This window comes from Colobus angolensis, unplaced genomic scaffold, assembly GCF_000951035.1.
Source record: "Colobus angolensis palliatus isolate OR3802 unplaced genomic scaffold, Cang.pa_1.0 Scaffold12, whole genome shotgun sequence".
Lineage (NCBI taxonomy): Eukaryota > Metazoa > Chordata > Mammalia > Primates > Cercopithecidae > Colobus > Colobus angolensis.
Window position 1 is genome coordinate 2,520,051 of NW_012113141.1, and position 25,438 is coordinate 2,545,488.

The 25,438-nt window shown below is 48.7% G+C and overlaps 1 protein-coding gene across 2 annotated transcripts in view; it reads left to right on the forward strand.

Annotated features, from left to right (window-relative positions):
• The window catches only part of HK1 (hexokinase 1), an 88,197-nt gene that overhangs the window by 10,554 nt on the left and 52,205 nt on the right, over positions 1–25,438 (forward strand). For both annotated transcript variants that reach the window (XM_011927156.1, XM_011927163.1), the window contains exon 2: positions 18,110–18,272. In XM_011927156.1, coding sequence (XP_011782546.1) covers positions 18,110–18,272 — 163 coding nt within the window. The remainder of the gene's footprint in view (positions 1–18,109; positions 18,273–25,438) is intronic.

A 25,438-nucleotide genomic window follows, 5' to 3' on the forward strand; every position in this document is an offset into this window, starting at 1 on the left:
TTTTTGAGACGGAGTCTCATTCTGTCACCCAGGTTGTAGTGCAGTGGCACGATCTCAGCTCACTACAACCTCTGCCTGCTGAGTTCAAGCAATTCTCCTGCCTCAGCCTCCCTAGTAGCTGGGATTACAGGTGTCGCCACTACGCCCAGCTAATTTTTTGTATTTTTAGTGGAGATGGGGTTTCACCATGTTGGCCAGGCTGCTCTTGAATTCCTGATCTCATGATTCTCCTGCCTCGGCCTCCCGAAGTGTTGGGATTACAGGCGTGAACCACCGTGTCTGGCCACTTTTTTTTTTAATGGCTTGTCATCTCTGGGCATCCTGGAACACTTAGTGAGTGTCATGTCCGGTATGAATTATATGTGTATATAATTGAGATTACACTATAAATGTTTCTGCACACAACTATACTAACGTGTAGGTGTGTGTATGCTTTCATATGCTCTTTCAAAAGCCTCAGCGAGGTTGACGGTACAGGAAGTATTATTCCTGGGCTTCCCAGCAGGGCTCCCTCCCCAGGGCATCCTCCCCAGGGCATCCTGCTGCCTGCCTTGTGTGTTGCAGACAGAAGGCAAGCAATTTATTCCCCGTTTAGAAATAGAGACTGAAGACCCATCCAGAGGAGATAAAACATTTTTCTAAGGTGGAAAGAAAATCAGGAATAGGATTCAGAGGGCTCTTCTTGCTTCCTCTGTTCCTTCTTTTAGAAGAAAAACCTGTCCTAGTTGGTTTTAATGCTTTACGTTGGAACCTGTATTCTAATACTGTCCCATCACAAATCAATACATTTGAGTTAATTTTTTATTATGAAATATTTGAGGCACATAAAAGAAGATTGAGTTTCACATAAACACCTCTGTGTCTGCTACTCAACTTGAGAAGGTATAGACACAATTACAATTACATTACAGACACAGTTGAAGCCCTGTCTATGCCATCTCTGAGACAGTTAGCTGCTTCTCCCTTTGGAGGTGACCTCTGTCCTGAATTTGGTGTTTATCCTTTCATGTATGTTTTTATGCTTTTATTACATATGCATGTGTCTATAAACAGTATATAGTATTGCTTTATGGATACATGGTTTTGACCTTTTGTAAATGGTGCTATACTGACTATGTGTTTAAGCAATATATGGTATTGCTTTGTGTGGTTTTAAACTCTTTTTTTTTTTTTTTTTGAGATGGAATCTCATTCTGTTGCCCAGGCTGGAATGCAGTGGCGCGGTCTCAGCTCACTGCAGCCTCTGCCTCCTGGGTTCAAGCAATCCTCCTGCCTCAGCCTCCTGAGTAGCTGAGATCATACCCGGCTAATTTTTTTGTATTTTTAGTAGAGACGGGGTTTCACCATGTTGGTCAGGCTGGTCTCAAACTTCTGATCTCAAGTGATCTGTCCCCCTAGGCCTCTTTCCAAAGTGCTGGGATTATAGGCATGAGCCACCACACCCAGCCAATTTTAAACTCTTATAAATGGTGCTATACTGTATGTATCCTTCCACCATTTATTTTCTTTTAGCTCAACATTATATTTTTGAGATTTTACAAATGTTGATCTACATAACTGGTTCATTAAACTGCTCTGGTTTCTTACAGAGTATAAAAGCTCCTTAGTTAATTCATCTATTCTGCTTTTGATGGGCATTTGTGTTTCTAATGTTTCAAGTGACAAACAATGCCTTGGTGAACTTTCTCTAGAACAACTCATTCAGCGCATGCACAAGTTTCTCTAGGCTCTAAGCTGTGTACCTAGGGCTGGGATTGCCAGGTGGAGAGATGTGTGCCTCTTCCCATATACGAGATTCTGCCAAGTTGCTATCCATGGTCATGCCAGTTCACACTCCCATGGGAAGTATGTGCAGGTTGCCTTTGTTCCACACCAACCCTTGTTATGGTCAAACCTTTGTAAATTTGTAATAGATGAGTTTTAGTCTGTTTCCTTCCTCAGTCATTTCCATTCACATCTCAGTATTCGAGCTGTGTTTAAAATTAGCCCATTTCCTGAGTTACCTTATCAGAGTCCTTGCTTCAGAGTCCCACGGAGTGAAGTTGACAGCTCCACGGACTGCAGCTGCTGAGATATCTGCACTGGGGAGGGGTAGTTGATGCAGGGAAAGGCTTAGGATGGCTCTTCATCGCCCCTGGTGCTGTGGGGCGACTCCGTTAAACTTTTCTGGGAATTGAAACACACATTTGTGAGCTTTCACTTGCACACACTTCCTCTCTTCTGGGTGGATCCGACCTGGGTAGAGCAGGCTTATCTGTCGCCTAAACATGCCCAGCTCTGCTCAGAGAAAACTCAAGCCGGCGGCCTCTCATACCGTCTTCCATAAAAGGAGAGGGTGGCTGTACCCACGTGGCAGGGAAAACTGAACCGTGAAGTCCGCGGCTCAGCCCTTTGCACACAGAAGCTGAGCTGTCCCTGTGCGAGGCAGAAAATGTCGGCTCATGTTCATCTTGAGTCTGTGCCTGATTACAGGCCGCAGACTCGGAGACCTCAAGCATGCCTTACAGGGAAGGGGACATTCGGTGCCTACTAGGCGCCTGGCTTTTCTTTTTCTTAACAGGGGTCTTATTGAATCATTTCTAGAACTCATATGAACCAAAGCCAACGTTCATTGTTGTATTCATTGCCATGTACTGTGCTAAAGGCATCGTGAGCCTTTGCTTGGTTCATCCCTACAACGCCCTTGTAAGGTGGATGTGATTTCAGACCGTGAGGCCCTGATAGTGAACGATAGAGCCAGCATTCAGCCTCATCAAGGCTGATAGCAAAGCTCCTGCTTTAATTATTTTCTCAATTGAGTTATAATTCACCTACCATGAAACACACCACTGTACAGTGTACAATTCAGTGGTTTCTAATACATTTACAAGGTTGTCCAAACATCACCACTGTCTAATTCCGGAATATTTTATCACCCTCCGAAAAAACTACCTGTTAGCAGTCACTTCCCATTTCTCCCTCCACCTAGCTTCTGGCAACCACTAATCTACTTTTTTTTTTTTTTTTTAAATGCATTTGTCTCTTATGGACATTTCATATAAATGGAATAATATAAAATGTGGCCTTTTGTGTCTAGCCCCTTTTACTTAGCATAATGTCTTCAAGGTTCATCCATGTAGTAGCATGTGTCAGCACTTCATTCCTTTTTATTTCTGAATACTATTCCATTGTATTTTTCTACTACATTTCGTTTGTCCATTTGTCAGTTGACAGGCATTTGGACTGCTTCCACTCTTTTTGGCTATTATGAATAATGCTGCTCTGAACATTTGTGTATAGACTTGCTTGCTTGCTTTCTTCTTCTTTTTTTTTTCAGACGGAGTTTTGCTCTCTCGCCAGGCTGGAGTGCAGTGGCGCCATCTTGGCTCACTGCCACCTCTGCCTCCTGGGTTCAAGTGATTCTCCTGCCTCAGCCTCCCAAGTAACTGGGACTATAGGCACATGCCACCATGCCCAGCTAATTTTTGTATTTTTAGTAGAGATGGAGTTTCACCATGTTGGCCAGGATGGTCTTGATCTCTTGACCTTATGATCCACCCGTCGCAGCCTCCCAAAATGCTGGGATTACAGGCGTGAGCCACCACGCCTGGCCAGACATGCTTTCGTGTCTCTTGGGTGTATATGTAGGAATGAAATTCCTTGAAGAGCCCCTGCTTTTAATCGATTTGAGGAGGAAGGCATCATCTCCATTCAGAAATGAGCAAACGAAGGCCCCCCAGGTGGTGAATTGACTTGCTGATGACCACACAACTCATGAATGACAGGGACAGGAACCCACTACTGCTTGTCCTCTGAGTCAGAAACCCATGTTCTTTCCACCATTATACCCAACTCTCATTGTGCAGGTTAGGGAAACAGATCCAAGGACGGAAAGACTGGAGTGGGAGAGGGGTGGAACTGGCTTGGGATCCAGGTTCTCTGTCCCCCATCTCCTGCCCCTCCCCAGCACCAGCACGATGTCTCCTGCCTGTGCCTGCTGCCCCACCCCCAGCCCCATTTGCTTAGTGTTGATGAGCCTCTTCCACTTGGGAAGGAAATGGATCCAGTAAGGTCATTAACAGTGAAATGTTAAGGATTTGCCCTGTTTTTCAAATCTCCCTTTTCATTTGTCTCCTTCCTCCCATTCTTGCTTGCATTTAAAAGAGGACCCCCAGGAGGGCAATGCTTAACCTGCATGAAAACCCCCTCAATGCTCCTTGTGATGCCCACTCCTAGCCTCTGCCTGGAGGTACTGTAAGCAGCTGTCGATTCCATCAGTTGATTGACACATAGGGCTTATCTTCAGCATGTTATTCACCCAGACCTCATGTCCCTGATGTCTCCTGGTGCCTTCTAGGACCCTGTCTGGGTGGGTGTGGTGAGTGAAGTAGGAGACCCAGGCTACTGCTGTGATAAAAACACTGCCTCACCTTTACGAAGTTCTGTCTCATTTATAAAATACTTGATTTAATCAGATGCTTGCTTTAGCTGAATCCTTCCATCAAGCTTGGATGTAGGAATTTCTTCCTGCATCTTACATATGGGGCAGGTGAGGCCCAGGAAGTGGAATTCATGTGATCTTGGTGGCCAGAAAGCAGTAGAGCTAGGATGGGGACACAGACTTCCCCAATGCCAGTGGGCAGTTGTTGCTGTGCCTGCAGAACCAGTACTGTGGTCCAGGGCTCCAGACTCCAAAGCCATTGATGGGGTTCAGTAATATGGCATTTGAGAAAACAGCAGAAGCAGGAAGGTCTTTCACCTTTCCCCTCCCTTCTTCCCTGATGCAGACTCATTCAAGAAGGTGTCTACCCTATACCCAGAAGACAGGGACATCCTTATCTCTGGAGATACAGGGACACAGAGAAGAATCTGAACAAACAGGGCCTGCTAAGTTCTCTTCAGTTTATCACTATTAGATCATATCCCCTTTCTCCAGTCACACTTCTTCATGACCATCCACTTCTTCATCAAACCTGACATAGAGAAATATGCAGACTTACCTGTTTTCTTTCTTTCTTTCTTTTTTTGAGACAGTTCTTGCTGTGTCGCCCAGGCCGGAGTGCAGTGATGCAATCTCGGCTCACTGCAGCCTCCACCTTCCTGGTTCAAGCATTTCTCCCACCTCGGTCTCCCGAGTAGCTGGGATTACAGGCATGTGCCACCACACCTGGCTAATTTTTGTATTTTTGGTAGAGATGAGGGGTTTCACCATGTTGACTAGACTGGTCTCAAACTCCTGGCCTCAAGTGATCTGCCCGCCTTGGCCTCCCAAAGTGCTAGGATCACAGGCATGAGGCACCACGCCTGGTGAAAGTTACCTGTTTCTTTGTACCTTCATTTCCTTTTGAAGGCTTCTGTGTCACCTAAAAACTTAGATTAATTTGTGTGCCTTGTTCTTGTTACTCTGTCTTTTGTTATAGGGGCCTCAGCCATAAACCTAAAATGGGAAGGAAGGATATTTCTTTTCGGCTACCACGTGTTCTACATTGCAGCGGCCTTCCTCACAGAAACCGTCACCCAAGGCTCTGATAATGGAGATATGTCAGAAATGCTAGGGCTGTGTGTCCAGAATAGTAGGCACCAGCCATAGGTGGCTGTTGAGCTCTTAAAATGTGGCAAGTCAGATTTGAGATGTGCTGTGGCATATAAACTCCATACAGGTTTTCAAAAAATTCATGTGACACAAAGAATATGAAATAGTAATCATTTTCAATTTTTTTTTTTTTTTTTGAGACGGAGTCTTGCTCTGTCACCAGGCTGGAGTGCAGTGGCACAATCTTGGCTCACTGCAACCTCCACCTCCCAGGTTCAAGTGATTCTCCTGCCTCAGCCTCCCGAGTAGCTGGGATTACAGGCGTGCACCACCATGCTCAGCTAATTTTCTTTTTTGAGATGGAGTCTCGCTCTGTTGCCCAGGCTGGAGTGCAGTGGCCAGATCTCGGCTCACTGCAAGCTCCGCCTCCCGGATTTACGCCATTCTCCTGCTTCAGCCTCTTGAGTAGCTGGGACTACAGGCGCCCGTCACCTCGCCCGGCTACTTTTTCTGTATTTTTTAGTAGAGACGGGGTTTCACTGTGTTAGCCAGGATGGTCTTGATCTCCTGACCTCGTGATCCGCCCATCTCAGCCTCCCAAAGTGCTGGGATTACAGGCTTGAGCCACCGTGCCCGGCGCTAATTTTTTGTATTTTTAGTAGAGTTGGGGTTTCACCATGTTGGCCAGGCTGGTCTCGAACTCCTGACCTGAGGTGATCCACCTACCTCGGTCTCCCAAAGTGCCGGGATTACAGGCGTGAGCCACCGCGCCTGGCCCAAATGGACAGATTAAAATGACACCATGAGTTGCTGAAACGCCATGTTCTGAGGACTCTAAAGTGTCATGGAGCTCCTGTGTATAGTATGTGAGGCCAGAAGGCAGTTTTCATGATTGCTCTTTTACTGATGGAAATACACAAGAGATCGAAGTGACTTGCGCAAGGTCATAGAGGGAGGCAGTGCCCTTGACTGAGGCCTGAGGTCTTTCGATTTCTAGCTCAGTCCAGTCCCACCACTGCAGTATCTCCAAGCCATAGTGTTGGGGTTTGGTTGTCCGGCAGTGAAAGTAAACCTGTCTGCACTCAGATCCTTTTCTCCCTGTTGTCGGGAGGTGCTGGGACAGTGGGAATTGTGAGACTGGAGGTCCAGAGGCTGGCTGTTTGCTAAGCCATCCACCAGGAGGCTGAGAAGTAAGCCTGTTGTGCCTGCCCTGCCACATTCCAGGGCCGTTCTGTTCACCACCCCCCCCCCCCCCCGGAGGGAATGGGGTCCTGCTTTATTTTTAGCTAGTTTAGTGTGACAGCCTTGTTGTCTTTCTGGGCAAGGACGTGGCCACTTTTACCAGTCAGGAAGCTCCTTTTAGAACCTCCAGGCCCTACTCAGGTTCTAGGAAGAGGAGGCCAAGGGAAGGGGGACTGAAGCTGGAGTGCTGCTCTGCTTGCTGAGTGGCCTTGGGCATTTGGTTTAACTGCACAGCCCTAGGTTGCACCTACCTCATGTGGTGTTCGTAACAGCTACCTTACTTACACATTGTGCAGATTTGGATGGAGGAGGTTAAAGCACCCAGCATGGACCCTGTCCACATTCATGTTGCTAGAACCTCAGTTTCTTCATCAAGAATGGGGATCCCGGCTGGGCGCAGTGGCTAACACTTGTTATCCCAGCACTTAGGGAGGCCGAGGCGGGTGGATCACAAGGTCAGGAGATCAAGATCATCCTGGCCAACATGGTGACACCCCATCTCTACTTAAAATACAAAAATTAGTTGGGGCCGGGCGCGGTGGCTCAAGCCTGTAATCCCAGCACTTTGGGAGGCCGAGACGGGTGGATCACGAGGTCAGGAGATCGAGACCATCCTGGCTAACACAGTGAAACCCCATCTCTACTTAAAATACAAAAATTAGTTGGGGCCGGGCGCGGTGGCTCAAGCCTGTAATCCCAGCACTTTGGGAGGCCGAGACGGGTGGATCACGAGGTCAGGAGATCGAGACCATCCTGGCTAACACAGTGAAACCCTGTCTCTACTTAAAAAAAAAAATACAAAAAACTAGCTGGGCGAGGTGGCGGGCGCCTGCAGTCCCAGCTACTCCGGAGGCTGAGGCAGGAGAATGGCGTGAACCCGGGAGGCGGAGCTTGTAGTGAGCCGAGATGGCGCCACTGCACTCTAGCCTGGGCAACAGAGCGAGACTCCGTCTCAAAAAACAAAAAAAAAAACAAAAAAAATTAGCCGGGTGTGGGTGTGGTGGCGTGTGCCTGTAGTCCCAGCTACTCAGGAGGCTGAGGCAGGAGAATCGCTTGAACCCGGGAGGCGGAGCTTGCAGTGAGTTGAGATTGGGCCACTGCACTCCAGCCTGGTGACAGAGCGAGACTCCGTCTCAAAAAAGAAAAAATGGGGATCCCATTTTCCTGATGATTTGTTGTACGTAAACAGAGTTCATTGAAACAGAACCAACAGTTTATACATGCTGAGAGACACTATGAACCTGAGAGAAGAGACCGGGCAAGGCTGTGTCCCTAGTTTTTGAGTGCCTGAGGGATGGTTTTGGCTTTGGTGATGATCTCACACAGACCTGTCGCTGAGGAGCTCTGCAGTGGAATTGATTATCCCAGACATAGTTCCTCTGGTAGCTTGCAGGTGACTCAGCTTGAATAAGGGAGTGGGAATTCTGATTATCTTTAGGCCCCTCTGTTCCTCTGGGCCTCAGCCATGCAGTGGTGAAGTGGTGAGGGGAAGGTAGGGGTTAGAAGTGCTTGGAACTCTACCTTAGAGGAAAGCCTGAAGTGAGAGGCCGCTGCTGGGGAAGAAGGGCTGGGCCATTCGGGGAAGTCTCGGGGCCTTATCTGAGCCAGCAAACCCTCTGAGACCTCCCTAGACTAGTGTCACTGGAGGCCTCCCGCCCAGCACAGGAGCCACCCAGCCTGGCCCAGGAGCCACCACGCGGTGCCTCCTAGAGCTCCAGGGCACACAAAGAGCCCAGAGGGCATGGCTCCTGTACCCCTGGCACTCACGGTCTAGCTGGTGGCGTGGACCATGCATGTGTCCCTGCAACGCCCAGGAAAGACACACACCACAAAGTGTCTCCCGGGCGGGTCGACTCCTACATAGCGAACACCTAAGGCCGAGGGGATGCTGAGGAGAGGAGTGGACGGTGTGGGATGGGGTGGATCATGGCATGTGCTCCTGACAAGGTGAGTTGGGAGGTGAGCTTTGGGAGGAAGAAGGAACTGGGGACGGAGAGGCCCAGGAGGCAGACTGGACAGGGCTCTGCAAGGAAGGACCTTTGAGGTGATGAGCCACTGTCAGGGTGCTGGGTGTTAGTGGTTGCTTTAGGGACCCCACTAGATCAGGGCTGCCTCCCCTCGTGGCCAACTCCCTGCTCAGAGACCGGCTGCCAAGCACAGAACAGAAACTAGGTTCCCGGCCGCCACCTGCAGTACTGAGGTGGGGCTGGGCCACCGCAGAAGCCATGTGCAGGCAGGAAGAGGAGTCCGGGGCTGCTGGGTGGGCACAGACCATGGTGCGGGGCCAGGGTCCCAGCTTGCTATGGCTGTTGAACTTCCTTCCCAGACTGTGTGAAAGGGGAAGGAGCAGATCAGACAGCTTGTTGTGGCTCTGATCCCAGCTGGAGGGGAGAAGAGGCCTCCTGGAGGTCACACTGGAGTGGCATACTTTCTGTAAGGCCGGACAGCCATGCTGTTCTGGAGTGGCTGGAGCTGTGGTGGTGATACCCCCTGTAGTATCGCATCTCCGTCTCCAGGAAGCCCCTGACCCTGGCTCTCCCTGGACTGAGAGGATAGAGCACAGGACCAGGAATCAGGGAGTTTGCGGTCCACCCGAGTCTCTGCAAGCATGTCACTCTGGCCAGTTGAGGAACCTCCTGGCCCCTCATGCTTGCCCAGGGCATTGGAAGTGATGGTACCTGTTCTGCTTCTGCAGACAGGATGCTGTAAGGACCAACAGGTAAAAGCACTGTGCAAAGTAGAGAGGCCTTTTTTTTTTTGAGATGGAGTCTGGCTCTTTCGCCCAGGCTGGAGTGCAGTGTCTGGATCTCTGCTCACTGCAAGCTCCGCCTCCCGGGTTTACGCCATTCTCCTGCCTCAGACTCCCGAGTAGCTGGGACTACAGGCGCCTGCCACCTCGCCTGGCTAGTTTTTTGTATTTTTTTTTAGTAGAGACGGGGTTTCACCATGTTAGCCAGGGTGGTCTCGATCTCCTGACCTCGTGATCCGCCCGTCTCGGCCGTAGAGAGGCCTTTATAGGTCAAAGTCATAGGAACACACCCACGTGACATATGGGAAGACTGAGGTGCCCATAGGATGGCAGAGCCAGAAGTCAGATGCGGGTGTCTACATGGCCCCGACTGTGCCCTGTCATTGGACTGGGAGGAGTCCTGAGGAAGTCTTTAGTACCGCTCTGCTAATTTGAGTCTTAGAGAGTGTCTGTAGGCAATAGGAAATGGGAAGTAGGTTTTTAAAGAAAAAAATGTTTATAATATAATTCCATTTTTGTAAAACAAAAAGAACCATCCATCTCTGTATGTATGAGTGTTTGTTTAGGGAGGAAGACAGTCCTAGTACATAAAACTCCATTAGCAGGGATATCTCTGGGGAGACTGGGGAAAGAATTAATAATTTTTACTTTTATGCATTTATATGATGATGGAATATATTTTACAATAAGTATATATTACTGTTACTTTTTTTTTTTTTTTTTTTTGAGATGAAGTCTCGCCTTGTTGCCCAGGCTGGAGTGCAGTGGCGCAATTTCAGCTCACTGCAACCTTTGCCTCTGGAGTTCAAGTGATTCTCCTGCCTCAGCTTCCCGAGTAGCTGGGATTACAGGCGCCCGCCACTACGCCCGGCTAATTTTGTTTTTTTAGTAGAGACGGGGTTTCTCCATGTTGATCAGGCTGGTCTTGAACTTCCGATCTCAGGTGATCCACCCGCCTAGGCCTCCCAAAGTGCGGGGATTACAGGCGTGAGCCACCGCGCCTTGCCTGTTATTGCTTCTTTAAAAAAAAATGAAACAGTGCAAATGTTTCAGAGCAGTTTTGTCAGAATCTTTCATTTGCCATTTTTTCAGGCATATTGCCTCCCAGCTTTAGTTTTCTACTAATGGGTCAATAGCATTTGTGGTGGATGCATTTTTTTTTTTTTTTTGAGATGAAGTCTCGCCTTGTTGCCCAGGCTGGAGTGCAGTGGCGCAATTTCAGCTCACTGCAACCTTTGCCTCTGGAGTTCAAGTGATTCTCCTGCCTCAGCTTCCCGAGTAGCTGGGATTACAGGCATCTGCCACCACGCCTGGCTAATTTTTTTTGTATTTTTAGTAGAGTTGAGTTTCACCATGTTGGCCAGGCTGGTCTTGAACTCCTGACCTCTCAGGTGATCCACCCGCCTCGGCCTCCCAAAGTGCTGGGGTTACGAGCGTGAGCCACCGTGCCTGGCCGGTAGATGCATTTTTCAGGCATTGAGATGAAAGGAGTTAGGGGTACAGGAAATGACACTTGATGCTTACTTTGTTTCTGGCACATTAAAATCCTCCCCATAACCCTCTGAAGTGGAGGATTTATTATCTCCATCTTAAAAGGGAGATTCAGAATGCTAGGCGCGGTGGCTCACACCTGTAATCCCAGCACTTTAGGAGGCCGAGGCGAGCGGATCATGAGGTCAGGGATCGAGACCATCTTGGCTAACATGGTGAAACCCCATCGCTATTAAAAATACAAAAAAGATTAGCCAGGTGTGGCGGCGGGCGCCTGTAGTCCCAGCTGCTCGGGAGGCTGAGGCAGGAGAATGGCGTGAACCCGGGAGGTGGAGCTTGCAGTGAGCCGAGATCGCGCCACTGCACTCCAGCGTGGGCGACAGAGCCAGACTCCGTCACAAAAAAAAAGAAAGTGAGACTAAGTGAGACTCAGAGAGATTAAGTAACTTGTCCAAAGTCACACAGCTAATAAACAGGATTTGAACCCAGCTCTCTGTCCACAGCCCTGTGTTCTTTCTACCACGTGAGGAAAATGGAAATGCTTAAGGTGAAGCCCCAAGTGGGAGGTTATGAGCCCTGGAATCTAGACCCAGCTGCCATTTATAAACTCCTCAACTTAGCTTGAATCATGGGTCTGTTTCCTCTCCTAGATAATGGAGATAATGATGTCTTTCCTGCCTACTTCACTGGGCTGCAGTGACAGGAGAAAGGGAACTAGCATTAAAGCACCTGCTTCCTGCCTGGCACTTAGCATCCACAAGCTCATTTCACTTCTTTCTACACAGTTTAAATGGGATAATGTATGTGAAGGTTCTGTGTCTGGAGGGCCAGTGCACAAGTGAGCCTTTGCTAATCATGATGTTAATAAGCAGCCAGGACCCATTCTCTCCGAGTCAGTGTCCTTAGCAAAGGGAAGTGAATTCTGATGTTGAAATCTCTGTCCTCCCCTAAGCTAACATCTTTCTTAACCCTTCAGGGTGCATGCCATGATTTCTTTTTGTAAGTGGAGCGCCTCTCTTGGAAAGTTCATTTTAAAGGCCCGCGTCAGCAGCTTCAGTCACGCCTGCTGTTCTGCATCATTCTTGATCCTCACAGGAGGGTGGATGAGAGAGGGAGTGAAATTTTCCATGGCTGTGCCCCCTTCCACAGGGTGGGGTGAAAATGGCTGGGATGGTTACCAGTGGTTACTAGTGCCTCCTGCCACGACCGGCCTGTTCACTTGGGCATGCCCAGTCTTGAGTTTGTTTTTTGTGCATGTTCTGTTGGGAGCAGGAGGTGGGGCTGGGGTCTGGCACAGAAATGTGTGTGAGTTGAGTGCAGTGCCAGGCCATTGAGTTCTTTCCTTGGCTGGAGGGCTTTGAGCCAGGGAAGCTTGGCAAGGCTGATGACATGTCCTGCTCTGCGGGGTCCAACTTTGGGAGCTGCTGAGAGCTTCAAGGCCCCCTTGGTCCACAAGAAGGAGAATCCAGGACCAGTGTCTGGACAGTGTTTGAGCAGGAGCGCCCGCCCTGTGCAGCCAGCCTGGCTACCCTCATAGGAAGGGCTCTTCCCTCTGGGCAGTGGTGGAGAGGCCCTGGAGGCTGGATGCGGGTTCTCGGCAGCCTCAGGCAAGAGTCTGAGGGACGCCACTGGGTGTCTGATGTCTGGTCTCTGGGACCAGGTGCCTTCGCCTTTCCATCCCACCTGACCAGAGTCCCACGCACTCATGTCAGGCACCATGTTTGGGAGTGAGCATTTGAGGGCCTGGGTTCCTGTCATGACTCCTGGGAACCTCTGTCTTCTGATAGACGTCCACAGACCCAGGCTTGTAGTGGAAGCAGCCGGAAGAGGTGCTGTGCGGTGTCCTCCCCATCCCCCAAATGGAGGGTGGGGGTTCTTCTGGCACTGACATTTGACCGGAGCAGTAAAGCAGTAGTGATTTGGAGGCAGCACCTAAGAGAAGGGGACAGGATTATGGAGATGTGAGTGTGTGTGTGTGTGAGTATGCGTATGAGTACGTGTGTGTGTGTGTGTGTATGTGTGTGTGAGAGAGTGTGTGTGTGAGAGTGTGTGTGTAGAGAGAGGGAAGAGGGGAAAAGGAAGGAGGAGAGAAAAGATCTGGAGATGCTGTGGAGAGGAGGACAGAAATAGAAAAGTTGAAAGGCCACAGACTTTGGCCAAATCCCCAAAGACCAAGAGTCAGCCTTTCTTCCTGGGTTTCTGGCAGAGATCTGGAGCAAATGGGCAGGAGTGATTTCTCCAATGCCCTTTCTTCCTCCCTCTCTCCTTCTACCCACTGTCCATTCCCAGACTCTTTCTGAGGGAGACAGGAGTGGTCCAGTGGAGTGCCAGGAGGGACTAGTCTGAACGAGGAAGATAGGTTTTGCTCAGTGAGGTGCTGGGTTCTCTGGGCCCCTGGAAGTTTTCTGCAGGTGTCTCTTGACATGTGCTTTTCTCCAGTGCCTCCAGGCCACTTAAAGGCCCACAGTCCAGAGGGGCATGTCTGCTGAGTCCTGCACTAGGTGCCTGCCTGACTGGGCAGTGTGCCAGGTACCAGGGAGCTAAATTCTCCCTTGGCAGCCCAGCCCCAGGCCTAGGGTCTTTGCTGGTTCAGTGGCCTCTTCTGATCTCCTGAGGACAGTGGAAAGAAAGGGCTTCCCTTCACCGTCCTTATTCATGTAAGATCCAGGAGGCCCCAGTTTCAGTTCGAGCCTTGCCTGAACTGTACCCCCCTTTTGGCCCCAGTATTCATGTCTCTTCTGAGAGGGGTTGTACCCCATGATGACTCATGAACCTGAACGAAAGGAGGAAAACCCTCCCTCCATAGCAGCTTGAGGACGAGGCCGTCCTCTGTGTCTGCAGCCTGCTTTTTGATTTGAGCTTCTAAGCTTTATTTGTGTTCAGCTTGATTGTCCTGAAATGTTGGGGTTTTTGGATCAGTGTCTGTGTGCTGAGCTGCACCTGGAGTTAGAAGGCAGGATAGCTGTGGAGTTATAGAGAGCTGCCTTTTCAAGAAGCTTCTCCTTGTCAGCTGGAAAACCCCAACAGCTCTACTAGGATCTGCCTTCTGCAGAGCAGGGGACCAGCCTTCCTTAAGGGGCAGGGATGATTGTATGGAGGAACCTTAGACTTGCGGGTATAAAACCTCACTCGCCCAGCTGTGTGCTTTGAACTAATCACTTAGCTTCTTGGACCCTCAGTTTCTGTGTCTGTAAAATGGGGATTAAGAACATCTCCCTGACAGTTTTGAAGGTTAAATGACATACTGGATCTTGATACACTGATATACTATAAACCACAAGAGAATTATATAGTATTATTCCAGGACCCAGCATTGTTTGAATTCCTTCTTTGTGTCGAGCAACTGGGTGAGTTCCAAAGGTCTATTCAATATGTTTTCTTTCCCTGGGGAACTCACGCAGTATCATAGGAGATGGACAGCTCAGTAAAAGGATAATCATGATGTGTGGGGAGTGTGGTCGTTGGGGTATGTCCAAAATACTGGAGTAGCAATGTGCCTTTTTAAAAATTAAAATTAAAAAAAAATTTTTTGAGATGGAGTCTTGCTGCATTGCCCAGGCTGGAGTGCAATGGCACGATCCTGTCTCACTGCAATCTCCTCCACCTCCTGTGTTCAAGCGATTCTCCTATCTCAGTATCCTGAGTAGCTGGGATTACAGGCATGCATCACCATGCACAGCTAATTTTTGTATTTTTGGTAGAGACCGGGTTTTACCACGTTTGCCAGGCTGGTCTCGAACTCCTGACCTCAAGTAATCCACTCGCCTCGGCCTCTCAAAGTTCTGGGGTTACAGGCATTAGCCACTGCTCCCGGCCTAAAATTAAAATTAAAAAAATATTTTAGAGGTGCGATCTCACTATGTTGCTCAGGCTGGTCTTGATCTTTTGGATCTAAGCAATCCTCCTGCCTCGGCCTCCCAAAGTGCCAGGATTACAGGCGTGAGCCACTGTGCCAGCTAGAAATGGGGCTTTTATTGTACGATCTTGCACTTGCTCCCCCATTCTGCACGCAGCAGACACACAACTCTCATCATAGTTGTAACCAATAAAGCTGTCCCAAGGCTGACTATGCTGTGGGATCCTGCTTGTATTTGTTTATGTGGCTTATCAGGCCCTGTATGGTTGAGCTCTGGACAGTCTTTCCAGGCACACCGTCTGCTTGTTCATCACAAAAACCACCCTCCCTCCCCTTTGGCCTTCACACATGCCCTTGCTTGTGCCTGGGAATGCTCTCCAACTTCACCTCTCCAGGAAGCCGTCTCTTCCATGCTTGCACCGTGGCTGTCTCTCCCCGCAGACCCAGGGCACTATGATGGCAAGGACTGCTGATGAGTGCCGCCAACCAGAGTAGGGCATGGCTTGTCTCTCCTCCCAGGGCCATGTTTCTGGCCATTTTCTTTTTCCTTGAAAACATATATATATATATATGTTTTATATATATGTATAAAGAGCCTTCTGTGTGCAAGGCTCCATATATATATATATATATATTTTTTTTGATACTGGATCTCACTCTGTCACCCAAGCTGGGGTGGAGTGGCACGATCATAGCGCCCTGCAACCTCTGCTTCCCCAGCTCAAGCAATCCTCCTGCTTCAGTCTCCTGAGTACCTGGGACTACAGGGGCATAACACCACACCTGGCTAATTTTTGTGTTTTTTTAGTGATGAGATTTTGCCATGTTGCCCAGGCTAGTCTCGAACTCCTGGCCTCAAGAAATCTGCCTTCCTTAGCCTCCCAAAGTATTGGGATTACAGGCATGAGCCACTGCTCCTGGCCAATTGTTAATTTTTTTTTTTTAGAGACAGTCTTACTCTGTCACTTAGGCTGGAGTGCAGTGGTGCAATCATGGCTCAGTGCAGCCTCAACCTCTTGGGCCCAAGTGATCCTCTTGCCTCAGCTTCCTGAGTAGCTGAGACTACAGGTGTGCATCACCATGCTGGGCTAATTTTTATTTTTTGTAGAGATGGGGTTGTTGCCCAGGCTAGTCTCAAACTCCTGGGCTCAAATGATCCTCCTGCCTTGGCCCTGCAAAGTTCTGGGATTACAGGTGTCAGCCTCTATGTCCGGCCTCTTCTGGCAATTTCTATTCTGGCTCTTGGTGGTTTCTGACTGCCCTTCTTTGAGCTGCTTTATTGAAAAGGGAAAAAGGTGGTAGGGCTAGTGGTTAGGAGTTGGGGCAAGGATCATCCTTGGGCGCAGGGAGTGTTGGCAGACACTTTGGGAGGCCTAGATGGGTGGATCACTTCAGGTCAGGAGTTCGAGACCAGCCTGGCCAACATGGTGAAACCCTGTCGCTACTAAAAATACGAAAATTAGCATGCCTGTAATCCCAGCCACTCAGAAGGCTGAGGCAGGAGAATCACTTGAACCCGGGAGGTGGAGGTTGCAGTGAGCCAAGATTGCACCACTGCATTCCAGCCTGGGTGACAGAGAAAGACTATGTCAAAACAACAACAACAACAACAACAAACCCAAAAAACAAACAAACAAAAAAACACCAGTGTTAAGGTATTTTCAGCCTTGTGGGGCTGTAAATCTGTCTATCCACTGGGAGCCTTCTGTGTGCAAGGTTCCATGTGAGGCACTGGGGAGGTCAAGGTGACACGCATGGAAAGCGGGGATCCAGGCCAGACCCTGCCTCCGGGTCAGTGCTGAAGGAGGGGTGATATCCAGCGTGAGGGACTTGGACATCTTCAGGAGGAAGTGACAGTTGATTTGAACTTTGAAGGTTAGGTGAGCTGGGAAGAAAAGGAAGGGCATTTCAGGTAGAGGTGACAGCAGAAGGAGGAGAGCCTGGAGCACCTACCAGGAATGGTAGAGGTGGTTTGGCCGGAGTTCAGAGAGCACAGAGCCACACCTGCAGAGAGTAGGTGCCTTGGCATTGGGGAGGCATTGCCAGGCTTTGGGCAGAGGCATGACTTGATTAGACTGCACTTTAAGAGGCTAATGCTGCAGTGTGTGGAAGATGGGTTGGAAGGGAGAGGCTGAAGATAAACTGTTACAGTGGATGATCATCAGCAATCCAGGCACATAGAGCAGCAGAAAGAGTGGATGGTGAAACAAAAGGACCTTCCTCGGTGAACTCCACAGGGACAGTGCCATCAGGACAGGTGTCTAGCCCAATGCTAGGCACCTAGCTGGTGCCCAGTGAATACTTTTTGGGAGAATAAATGCGAAGATACCATGAAGGATGAACAACTAGTGATAGCCAGTGACAACCCAGCGTGCCTGAGGTTAGGAGCCTGGGCAGCTTGAGGAGAACGGGGAACCCAGGCAGAGGAACAGGTTGGGTCAGGCCTGGTGAAGGATGGGAGTAGCCTGACTCGGAGGTACAGGGCCCATGGCCTGGCTCACAGGCCCAGCACATGTATATGGGAGCCCAGGGGCTGTCTCCATACATTGAGGCTGGGTTTAAGGTTTCTGCGCTCTGGGCCTGCCACCATGTGTTCTCAGAAGAGTCCTAGCCCTTTGGCCGCCATTTCTACCTTTCTAGAAGTCTTGCCCATGGATACCTACCAGTACTACTGTCTCATATTAATAATAATAACTGATGTTTATTGAGCACTTACTGTGTTCCAAGTGCTTCTTACTCATTTGAACTTATCCTATATGTTAGGTCCTATCCATCATCTCAGTTTTTCAGTTGAGAAAACTGAAATTCACACAGCTATTAAGCTGTGAGGCTAGCATTGAACCTAGTTGGCTGGCTCCAGAGCCCTTGTTCGTAGCCTCTCTGTCATTCCCATCCCAGTGAGAGTGAGCCAGCCAGTTCTCATTGAGGGAAAGAGGCTTGAAGTGTTCCTGATACTGGAGGAAACCTGCCTCCATCAAGTACTTGGGGGTTGAAGAGCAGCTTCCATATCATATTTGAGGTTTGGAAAGGATCTTAGAGATATTGGGTTCATTTTACAGGCCAGGAACGAGGGCTCAGAGCATTTGCAAGCCTGCTCTAGGTGACGTGGTTGATGGCAGTTGAATGACCTTCCACCATGCAATGTGCCAGCATGTGTGTTCCTGTGCCTATGGGAGCTGACTGTCTCAGTTGGTGGGTGCCTCACCCTCTCCTGTCCTCCCCCTCAACTTCACTCTCTTTCCTTCTCATTCTCCTCCAGATTGACAAGTATCTCTATGCCATGCGGCTGTCCGATGAAACTCTCATAGATATCATGACTCGCTTCAAGAAGGAGATGAAGAATGGCCTCTCCCGGGATTTTAATCCAACAGCCACAGTCAAGATGTTGCCAACATTCGTAAGATCCATTCCCGATGGCTCTGGTAAGTCTCTCACCCAGAGATTGAACCCTGAGGGCTAAATGTTCTGTGAAATCTTCCTTCGAACTTCATTTGTTCATACATTTGCTCATTCATTCATTCACCATTCCATCAGTCTGCTCTCCCATCCATCCATCCATCCATCCATCCATCCATTCATCCATCCGCTGATCCATCCATCCATCCATGAATCCATCCATCCAGTATGTGTCTACTGAGTATCTACCATATGCCAGGCACTGGGGATACCATGGTTGGACAAGGCTGACCTGCTCTCATTGACTTTACTGTCTAGTGGCTTGTGGTACTTTAGAAAGTGTAGTGTTTATGGGTCTCGCAGATGCTGTGTGGGTTGCTCTTATGTCTTCAGAACGTGAAGAACTCCAGAACAAATGAAGGGTTCATTTTAGGGAAATCTCTCCATCAGGGAATCAAAGCTTCCCTCTCTTCTTACCCCAGATAATAGCAATCCTAATGGACAGGTGGGTCTCAGACTTAGAGGCAGAGATTCCAGTCCCCCTTTGGACAGATTTCACAGATACAGAGTTGAGGCAGCCCCCAAAACAAAGAAATACAGAGGGGAGGTAGAATTGAAAGAAAAATTTTTTCCTTTCATTCTGCATCCTGTGGCTCATAGCCTGCAGTGGGGCGCTGGGGGAGGGCTCCCTGAGGATTGTCTGTTTCTCCTCCCCAGAGGAGTGGCATCAGCCACTGCACCTGGCTGAGTGGAGACTGGGAGACCACAGTCTGGCCTGTTCAGTGGAAGCTGTTCTTCCTGGTGGACCCGCAGTTACTAGTTTGTGGAGGTGAATGCTGTGCCCGCTCCAGCGTGGCGCCCTCACAGGAATCCCCTGTTAGCTGTGTTCTGTGCTCTAGGGTGGGGCTCACCTGCTCTAGGCTGCAGAGGGAGGGAGAGCAGGAGGAAGTCAGGTTGTGAGTACACGCCCAATGAGTACAGCCTTCACACACCCCAGAGATTTATTCCCCGCTCTGGAGGCTGTTATTTAAACGGGTCATTTGGGGCATCTTGTATGCAGCCTGCAAAATGGACGCCAGGAAGCTGCAGCTGTTGCAGCTGACGTTCTTGAAAGATGGGCAAGTGGGAGTAGACTGACTGCAGCAGGAAAAGACCTCTGCTGTCTGCCTGCAGTCGTCCTGAATGAAATTTGGGCACTGATAAAGAGGCCGGGTGCTGTTCACTGTGGCCATGGGTGGGGTCTACTTCATGCTCACATATTAGCATGTGTATCTCTGATGTAAGCCTACTCCACCTCCACCCTTTTGTTTAGGTGTTGATTACTAGCACCTACTTTTAGCTTTTTAAGAACTACTGAAGAGATTCTGGCCATCAGAGTAAACAGACTGTGGTCTACCCTGGGTGTATTCTCTTGTCTCTGGCCGGAGAAGAAAGAACTTTATATATAGTTCACTCTTGCTTTTTCCCAGACGTAGATGTCACCTATAGCCAGGAGATTGGAACCTTTCCAGGATGAGGAGAGCTCTGTGGTGGCAGAGGCATGGCTCTGACTGCTTCTAGCTGAGAGAAGAGGAAAACCAGGGGGTGGGGGGTGGGGGAAGGGGGTAAGAGCAGCGCCCAGGAGAGCACCTGCTTTGGCTTTGCTTGGGAGAGCTCAGAAGGATATCTGATCCCTGGGAGGCACCTGGCCCTGTGTGACTGGCTCAGAGCAGACACAGGGGAGGAGACGCTTCGCCTCCTTCCTATTGAGCCCTGCTCTCAAGCCAGCTCGAGTCACAGGGACCTATGTCAGCAGGGGTGCTCTCCCTCTCTCCTTCGCAAACTGTTTCCAGGATTGAGGGTCTCAAAGTGTGATCCAAGTGCAATAGAAATCCAGCCGTTTGCCATATTGGCTTCTCCTCCAAACAAGGCTCAGAACTCATACTCATTTGTGAAATTTATTTTTCACCCCCTTTTAGAGATTCATATAAATGGTACCCCGCATTCCAAATATTTATGGGTGGATTCAGTTAATGTGCCCCAGAGTCCACACTTCTCTTGGAATGGTCCCTACAGCCCTGCAGAGACACAGCTGTTGATGCTAAGGACTTGGATCCTCGACCCCCAGTCCACTCCCTGCCCCTTCGTGTCATGCTGGGTTTCCGGGCTTCCGTCTTCACCTCCCCCTCCCTCTGGGCTCCTTTATCATCCAAGAATCAGGAGATCCCTGGAGTAATCAGAATTTGGGTCCTCCTAATAGTAAATCCATAGTGCTGTTCCCTTTTCGAAATGTTAATCACTGCTTCAACTGTAGTAATTAGTGACAGAATTAGTGGCAATCCCAAACCACGGAGGGATAAATTGGCACTCACCGTGGTGGAGAAATGCCTAAGTGCTGATGTGATTTCCAAGGCAGAGGGAGGAAACAAGCCTTTCGTTTCTCACTGACCTCGACCCTGGTCGACTAGACACAGAGTTTCGGAACTCAACTGACTTTCCAGAAGCATATCTGAAAACATATCTGATACATACATTCTGATACCTATCAGCCCATTTTTAATTAGTTTTTTCCTCTTTTGGACATTTTTTTATGGGCAGTGAGTTTTTTTGTTTTTGATATTTTATAGAGATAGGATTTTGCCATGTTGCCCAGACTGGTCTCGAACTCCTAAGCTCAGGCAATCCTCCCACCTCCCAAAGTGCTGGGATTACAGGCGTGAACCACCACACCTGGCTTGTTTTTATTTTTATTTTTTAGTTGCTCTTCAGTAATCTGTACATCATTAAAAAACCCCAGAAACCTAAAGTGGCTTTTTGCTGCTGCATATCATTTCTGAGGTAGTGGATGAATGAATAATAAAGAAGGAAAATATTGAAGCCTTTTAACATTGGTGATTTGGCTAAATAGAATTCCTTCTTCAGAGCTACTATAGGGAGCAAGGGAAAACATCCCCTTTGCCCTCTGAATGTTGGCTGAAAAATCAGCTCACAAAAGGCAGATTAATAGGAGAAAGGGCATACACATTTGTTAACATGCATGTGGGAGAATCACAGACTGATTACCCAAGTATCCTGGTGGGGCCCAGATACTTACATTTCCTCTTTTTTTTTTTTTTTTTTTGAGACGGAGTCTTGCTCTATTGCCCAGGCTGGAGTGCAGTGGCACGATCTCGGCTCACTGCAAGTTCTGCCTCCCAGGTTCAAGTGATCCTCCTGCCTCAGTCCCCCTAAGTAGCTGGGATTATAGGCACCTGCCACCATGCCCGGCTAAATTTTGTATTTTTAGTAGAGATGGGGTTTTGCCATGTTGGCCAGGCTGGTCTCAAACTCCTGACCTCAGGTGATTCACCCGCCTCAGCCTCCCAAAATACTGGGATTACAAGTGTGAGCCACCGTGACCAGTCACATTTTCTCTTTTCAGAGGGGAGGCAGGAGACAGGGAACAGTAAATGATTACTAGGGAGAATGAAGGCATCAGGGAACAGAGATTAACCAGTACTGGTTCTCTTTGGAAATTGAATAAGAGACAGATTTTTTTTTTTCTTTTTTTGAGATGGAGTCTTGCTCTGTTGCCCAGGCTGCAGTGCAGTGGCATGATCTCGGCTCACTGCACCCTCCGCCTCCTGGGTTCAAGCAATTCTCCTGCTTCAACTTCCTGAGTAGCTGGGATTACAGGCATGCACCATCATGCCAGGCTAATTTTTGTATTTTTAGTAGAGACGAGGTTTCACCATATTGGTCAGGCTGGTCTCAAACTCCTGACCTTGTGATCTGCCCATCTTGGCCCCTCAAAGTGCTGGGATTACAGGCGTAAGCCACCATGCCTGGTTTAGGAACAGACATCTTTAAAAACGTCCATTCAGGTGTGGTCAGATGCTTCAGTCTTCTTTTCTGCAATAGATAATGAGATAACAGGGACGATAAGGATAAAGTTCTCCTTGGAGGGTCTGTGTGGTCTTTATGTAGATAGGAGACAAGCATTTTCCAGCATCTCTTGATCTTTAAGGGCCTTTAGTTCAAAATACTTATTATACCAGGGAGCCATATTTTGGGGTGAAAGATTGCTTTCCCTCTGTGCCCAGTCTCCCGCATTCGCGAAGTGTCCTGTTTTTCTCCTTTTCTCATTTATACCTAAGGATATTGTAAGCACTAATTAGAAAGCTTTTGGAGGCTAAATAGGAATCAGTATTTCTTGGTTTTTGCTTCATTGTTCCTAGCACAGTCTTTACCCAAAAGAGAAGTTTTTATCCAAAGGAGAAGTAAAAAAAAAATATTTTCTAGAAGCTTGGATGTGCCATTATCTTTTTTCACGCAAAACAGAGCCATTTACAGTGTAGTCACGGTTATTTTGGGACCCTAAATATTCATACTACTGTTTTCCAGTCAACCGAAGGAAAATATTTACCTTTTCTTCTTGCAGCATTTGGGTGTTCTCAGTTTTCTTATATGGAAAGATTGCTGGGTTATCTCAAATATTCTCTCCATCTGTGAAACCTCCTGGGTGTCTCGTGTTCTCGTCAGGTTTTTGATGAAGATGTGGAGTTCCCATCCTGCAGCTGGATTGTAGATGGGCAGGAATGCCTGTGTATCTCATGTACAGAATTAATTCATTGAGGCTGGGCATGGTAGCTCATGCCTGTAATCCCAGCACTTTGGGAGGCTGAGGTAGGCGGATCACCTGAGGTCAGGAGTTCGAGACCGGCCTGGCCAATATGTCGAAGGCCCGTCTCTATTAAAAATACAAAAATTAGCTGGGCGTGGTGGCCGGTGCCTGTAATCCTAGCTACCTGGGAGGCTGAGGCACGAGAATCACTTGAACCTGGGAGGCGGAGTTGCAGTGAGCCAAGATCACGCCACTGCACTCCAGCCTGGGCAACAGAGACTCCGTCTCAAAAAAAAAAGAAAAAAAAAAAAAGAATCAATTCATTGAGCTGGAGTCAGGCAGGCATTTCCTGCAGGCAGAGTTTTTGCTTGCCCTGTATTCCAGCACAGGCTGGTACTTGAGACACATCTGTCCTGTGTTTGTTTTTCATTATTTGCTGGTAATAATGGCTGTCATTAGAAAGTGGAGAATTGCCAGTAGCCCTTCGGATGTTTTGTTTAATGACCCTTCTCTAGAGCGGTTCTCCTGGCTTCAGTGGAAATGGGAAATGTGAGGAAAGGTCACAAGTAGGAGGCCCCAGTAGCAGGAAGGAAGGTTTGAGACCAAAGATTGAAAGAGGAAGTTGGGAGAACACCTATTACTGCAGAAAGAGGCTGAGCTTATAGCCAAAGAGAAAGGGAAATAAAAATCTAGAACACTGAATCAGTCTCTGGGTGTGCCACTCCCAAACTGTGTGACCTTGGAGAAGCCATTTAACTTCCGAGCCTCCATTTCCTCATGTGTAAAATGGCCACGGTAATCCCTGCCCCGCCTCCCTCACCAGGCTATCATCAGGATCGAATGAGAGTCTTTGGAAACTGCAAACCACTATGAGTTACGGTGGGTCATCGTCATCCTCATCCGTCTTATGATATAATAACTGGCTTTGTAAGAACTCCTTGGAAAAGTCTTTCCCAACCAATGGAGCCAGTCCAAGGACCCCACCCAGCAGGCCTGAATGTGTAAGCCGAGCCCCCGCAGGAAGGATGCAGAGTTTTTCAGGATTCGCTGGCATCTCTGTGATGTTACAGGGGAAGGAGGCAGAGAAAAGGGGCAAGCCAAGGCAGGCTGTCGCACCCCTACCCCTGAGCTAGCCACACAAAATGTGGGGGAGACGGCAGGCTGCAGCTCCAGTCCCTCTGCAAGGTGGTGACTGGACACCACAGCTCTGAATCAGGGAGGCAACCCGAGGTAAAAGGGACTGATAGGGCCCTTTTGTTATGGAGGGCACGTGGGTATTTCGGGGATTCATTTCCTGACAAAGAATATTGAACTTGGAAACCTTCTGGTTGTAGCTGAAAGAAATCTAACTCAAATTTGTTTAAGAAAAAAAGAGAATTCTAGTTTCCTCTAACTGGGAAGTCTCACTGTGAGTTGACTTCTGTATCTAGGGATTCATCTGTCTCTTGCTAGTTCAGTCAGCTCCTTTCTCATGTGTTAGCTTCCTTCATAGGCCATCTCTCCTCTTACAGGGGTGGGGCCGGCCCCTGCAGCCCTAGGCTGACCCCTCCCCTTATAGCCAGCGATCTCTGTGCAAAGAGCAGGCCTTGCTCCCCGTGGGACCTGGGATGATCTTGGAGAGGGCTGTGATTGGCTGACTTGGGTCATGTGCCCATCCTGAACCAATCACGATGGACAAGATGGGTGACTTGGGACAACCCGGAGCTCGTGCCTGGATCACACATTGGTACCCCTGGAGCTAGAGTGGGGATTCAGCCCTACTTCCAACCTCATAGGCGAAAAATGGGAGAGTAGTTATCTAAAGAGATGCTAGAAATCCAGAAAAGTTTATCAGTTATCTTGTTGTCCTTAACAGACATCATTCCTCAGTGTCTTTTGCCCAACGGAGTATAGGACCAGCACTTTGGGAGGCCGAGGTTGGCGGATCACGAGGTCAAGAGATCGAGACCATCCTGGCCAAAATAGTGAAACCCCGTCTCTATTAAAAATTACAAAAATTAGCTGGGCGTGGTGGCACACGCCTGTAGACCCAGCTACTCGGGAGGCTGAGGCAGGAGAATTGCTTGAACCCGGGAGGTGGAGGTCGCAGTGAACCAAGATTGCACCACTGCATTCCAGCCCGGGCAACAATGTGAGACTCCATCTCAAAAAAGCAAACAAATAAAAACATGGAATAAATAAATGTTTAGGTGAACATTAAAACAGCAAATTAAGTAAAATATTAAAATAAAAAGTACTGATCATTTCATCTCAGTGTAGTATTTGCTTTTGTGCCCCTTTTTCCTCTATATACAAGTGGTTATAGTTGTTTAGCAGACTGAGTTTTCACTGTCTTCATTAAAGAATGAAGCAAAATAAAACCAAAGCGGGCCAGACGCGGTGGCTCACGCCTGTAATCCCAGCACTTTGGGAGGCCAAGGTGGGCAGATCATGAGGTCAGGAGATCTAGACTATCATGGCTAATATGGTGAAACCCCATCTCTACTAAAGACAAAAACAACAACAACAACAAACACCCCCCAGAATTACCCGGGCATGGTGGCTGGCGCCTGTAGTCCCAGCTACTCGGGAGGCTGAGGCAGGAGAATGGCGTGAACCCAGGAGGCGGAG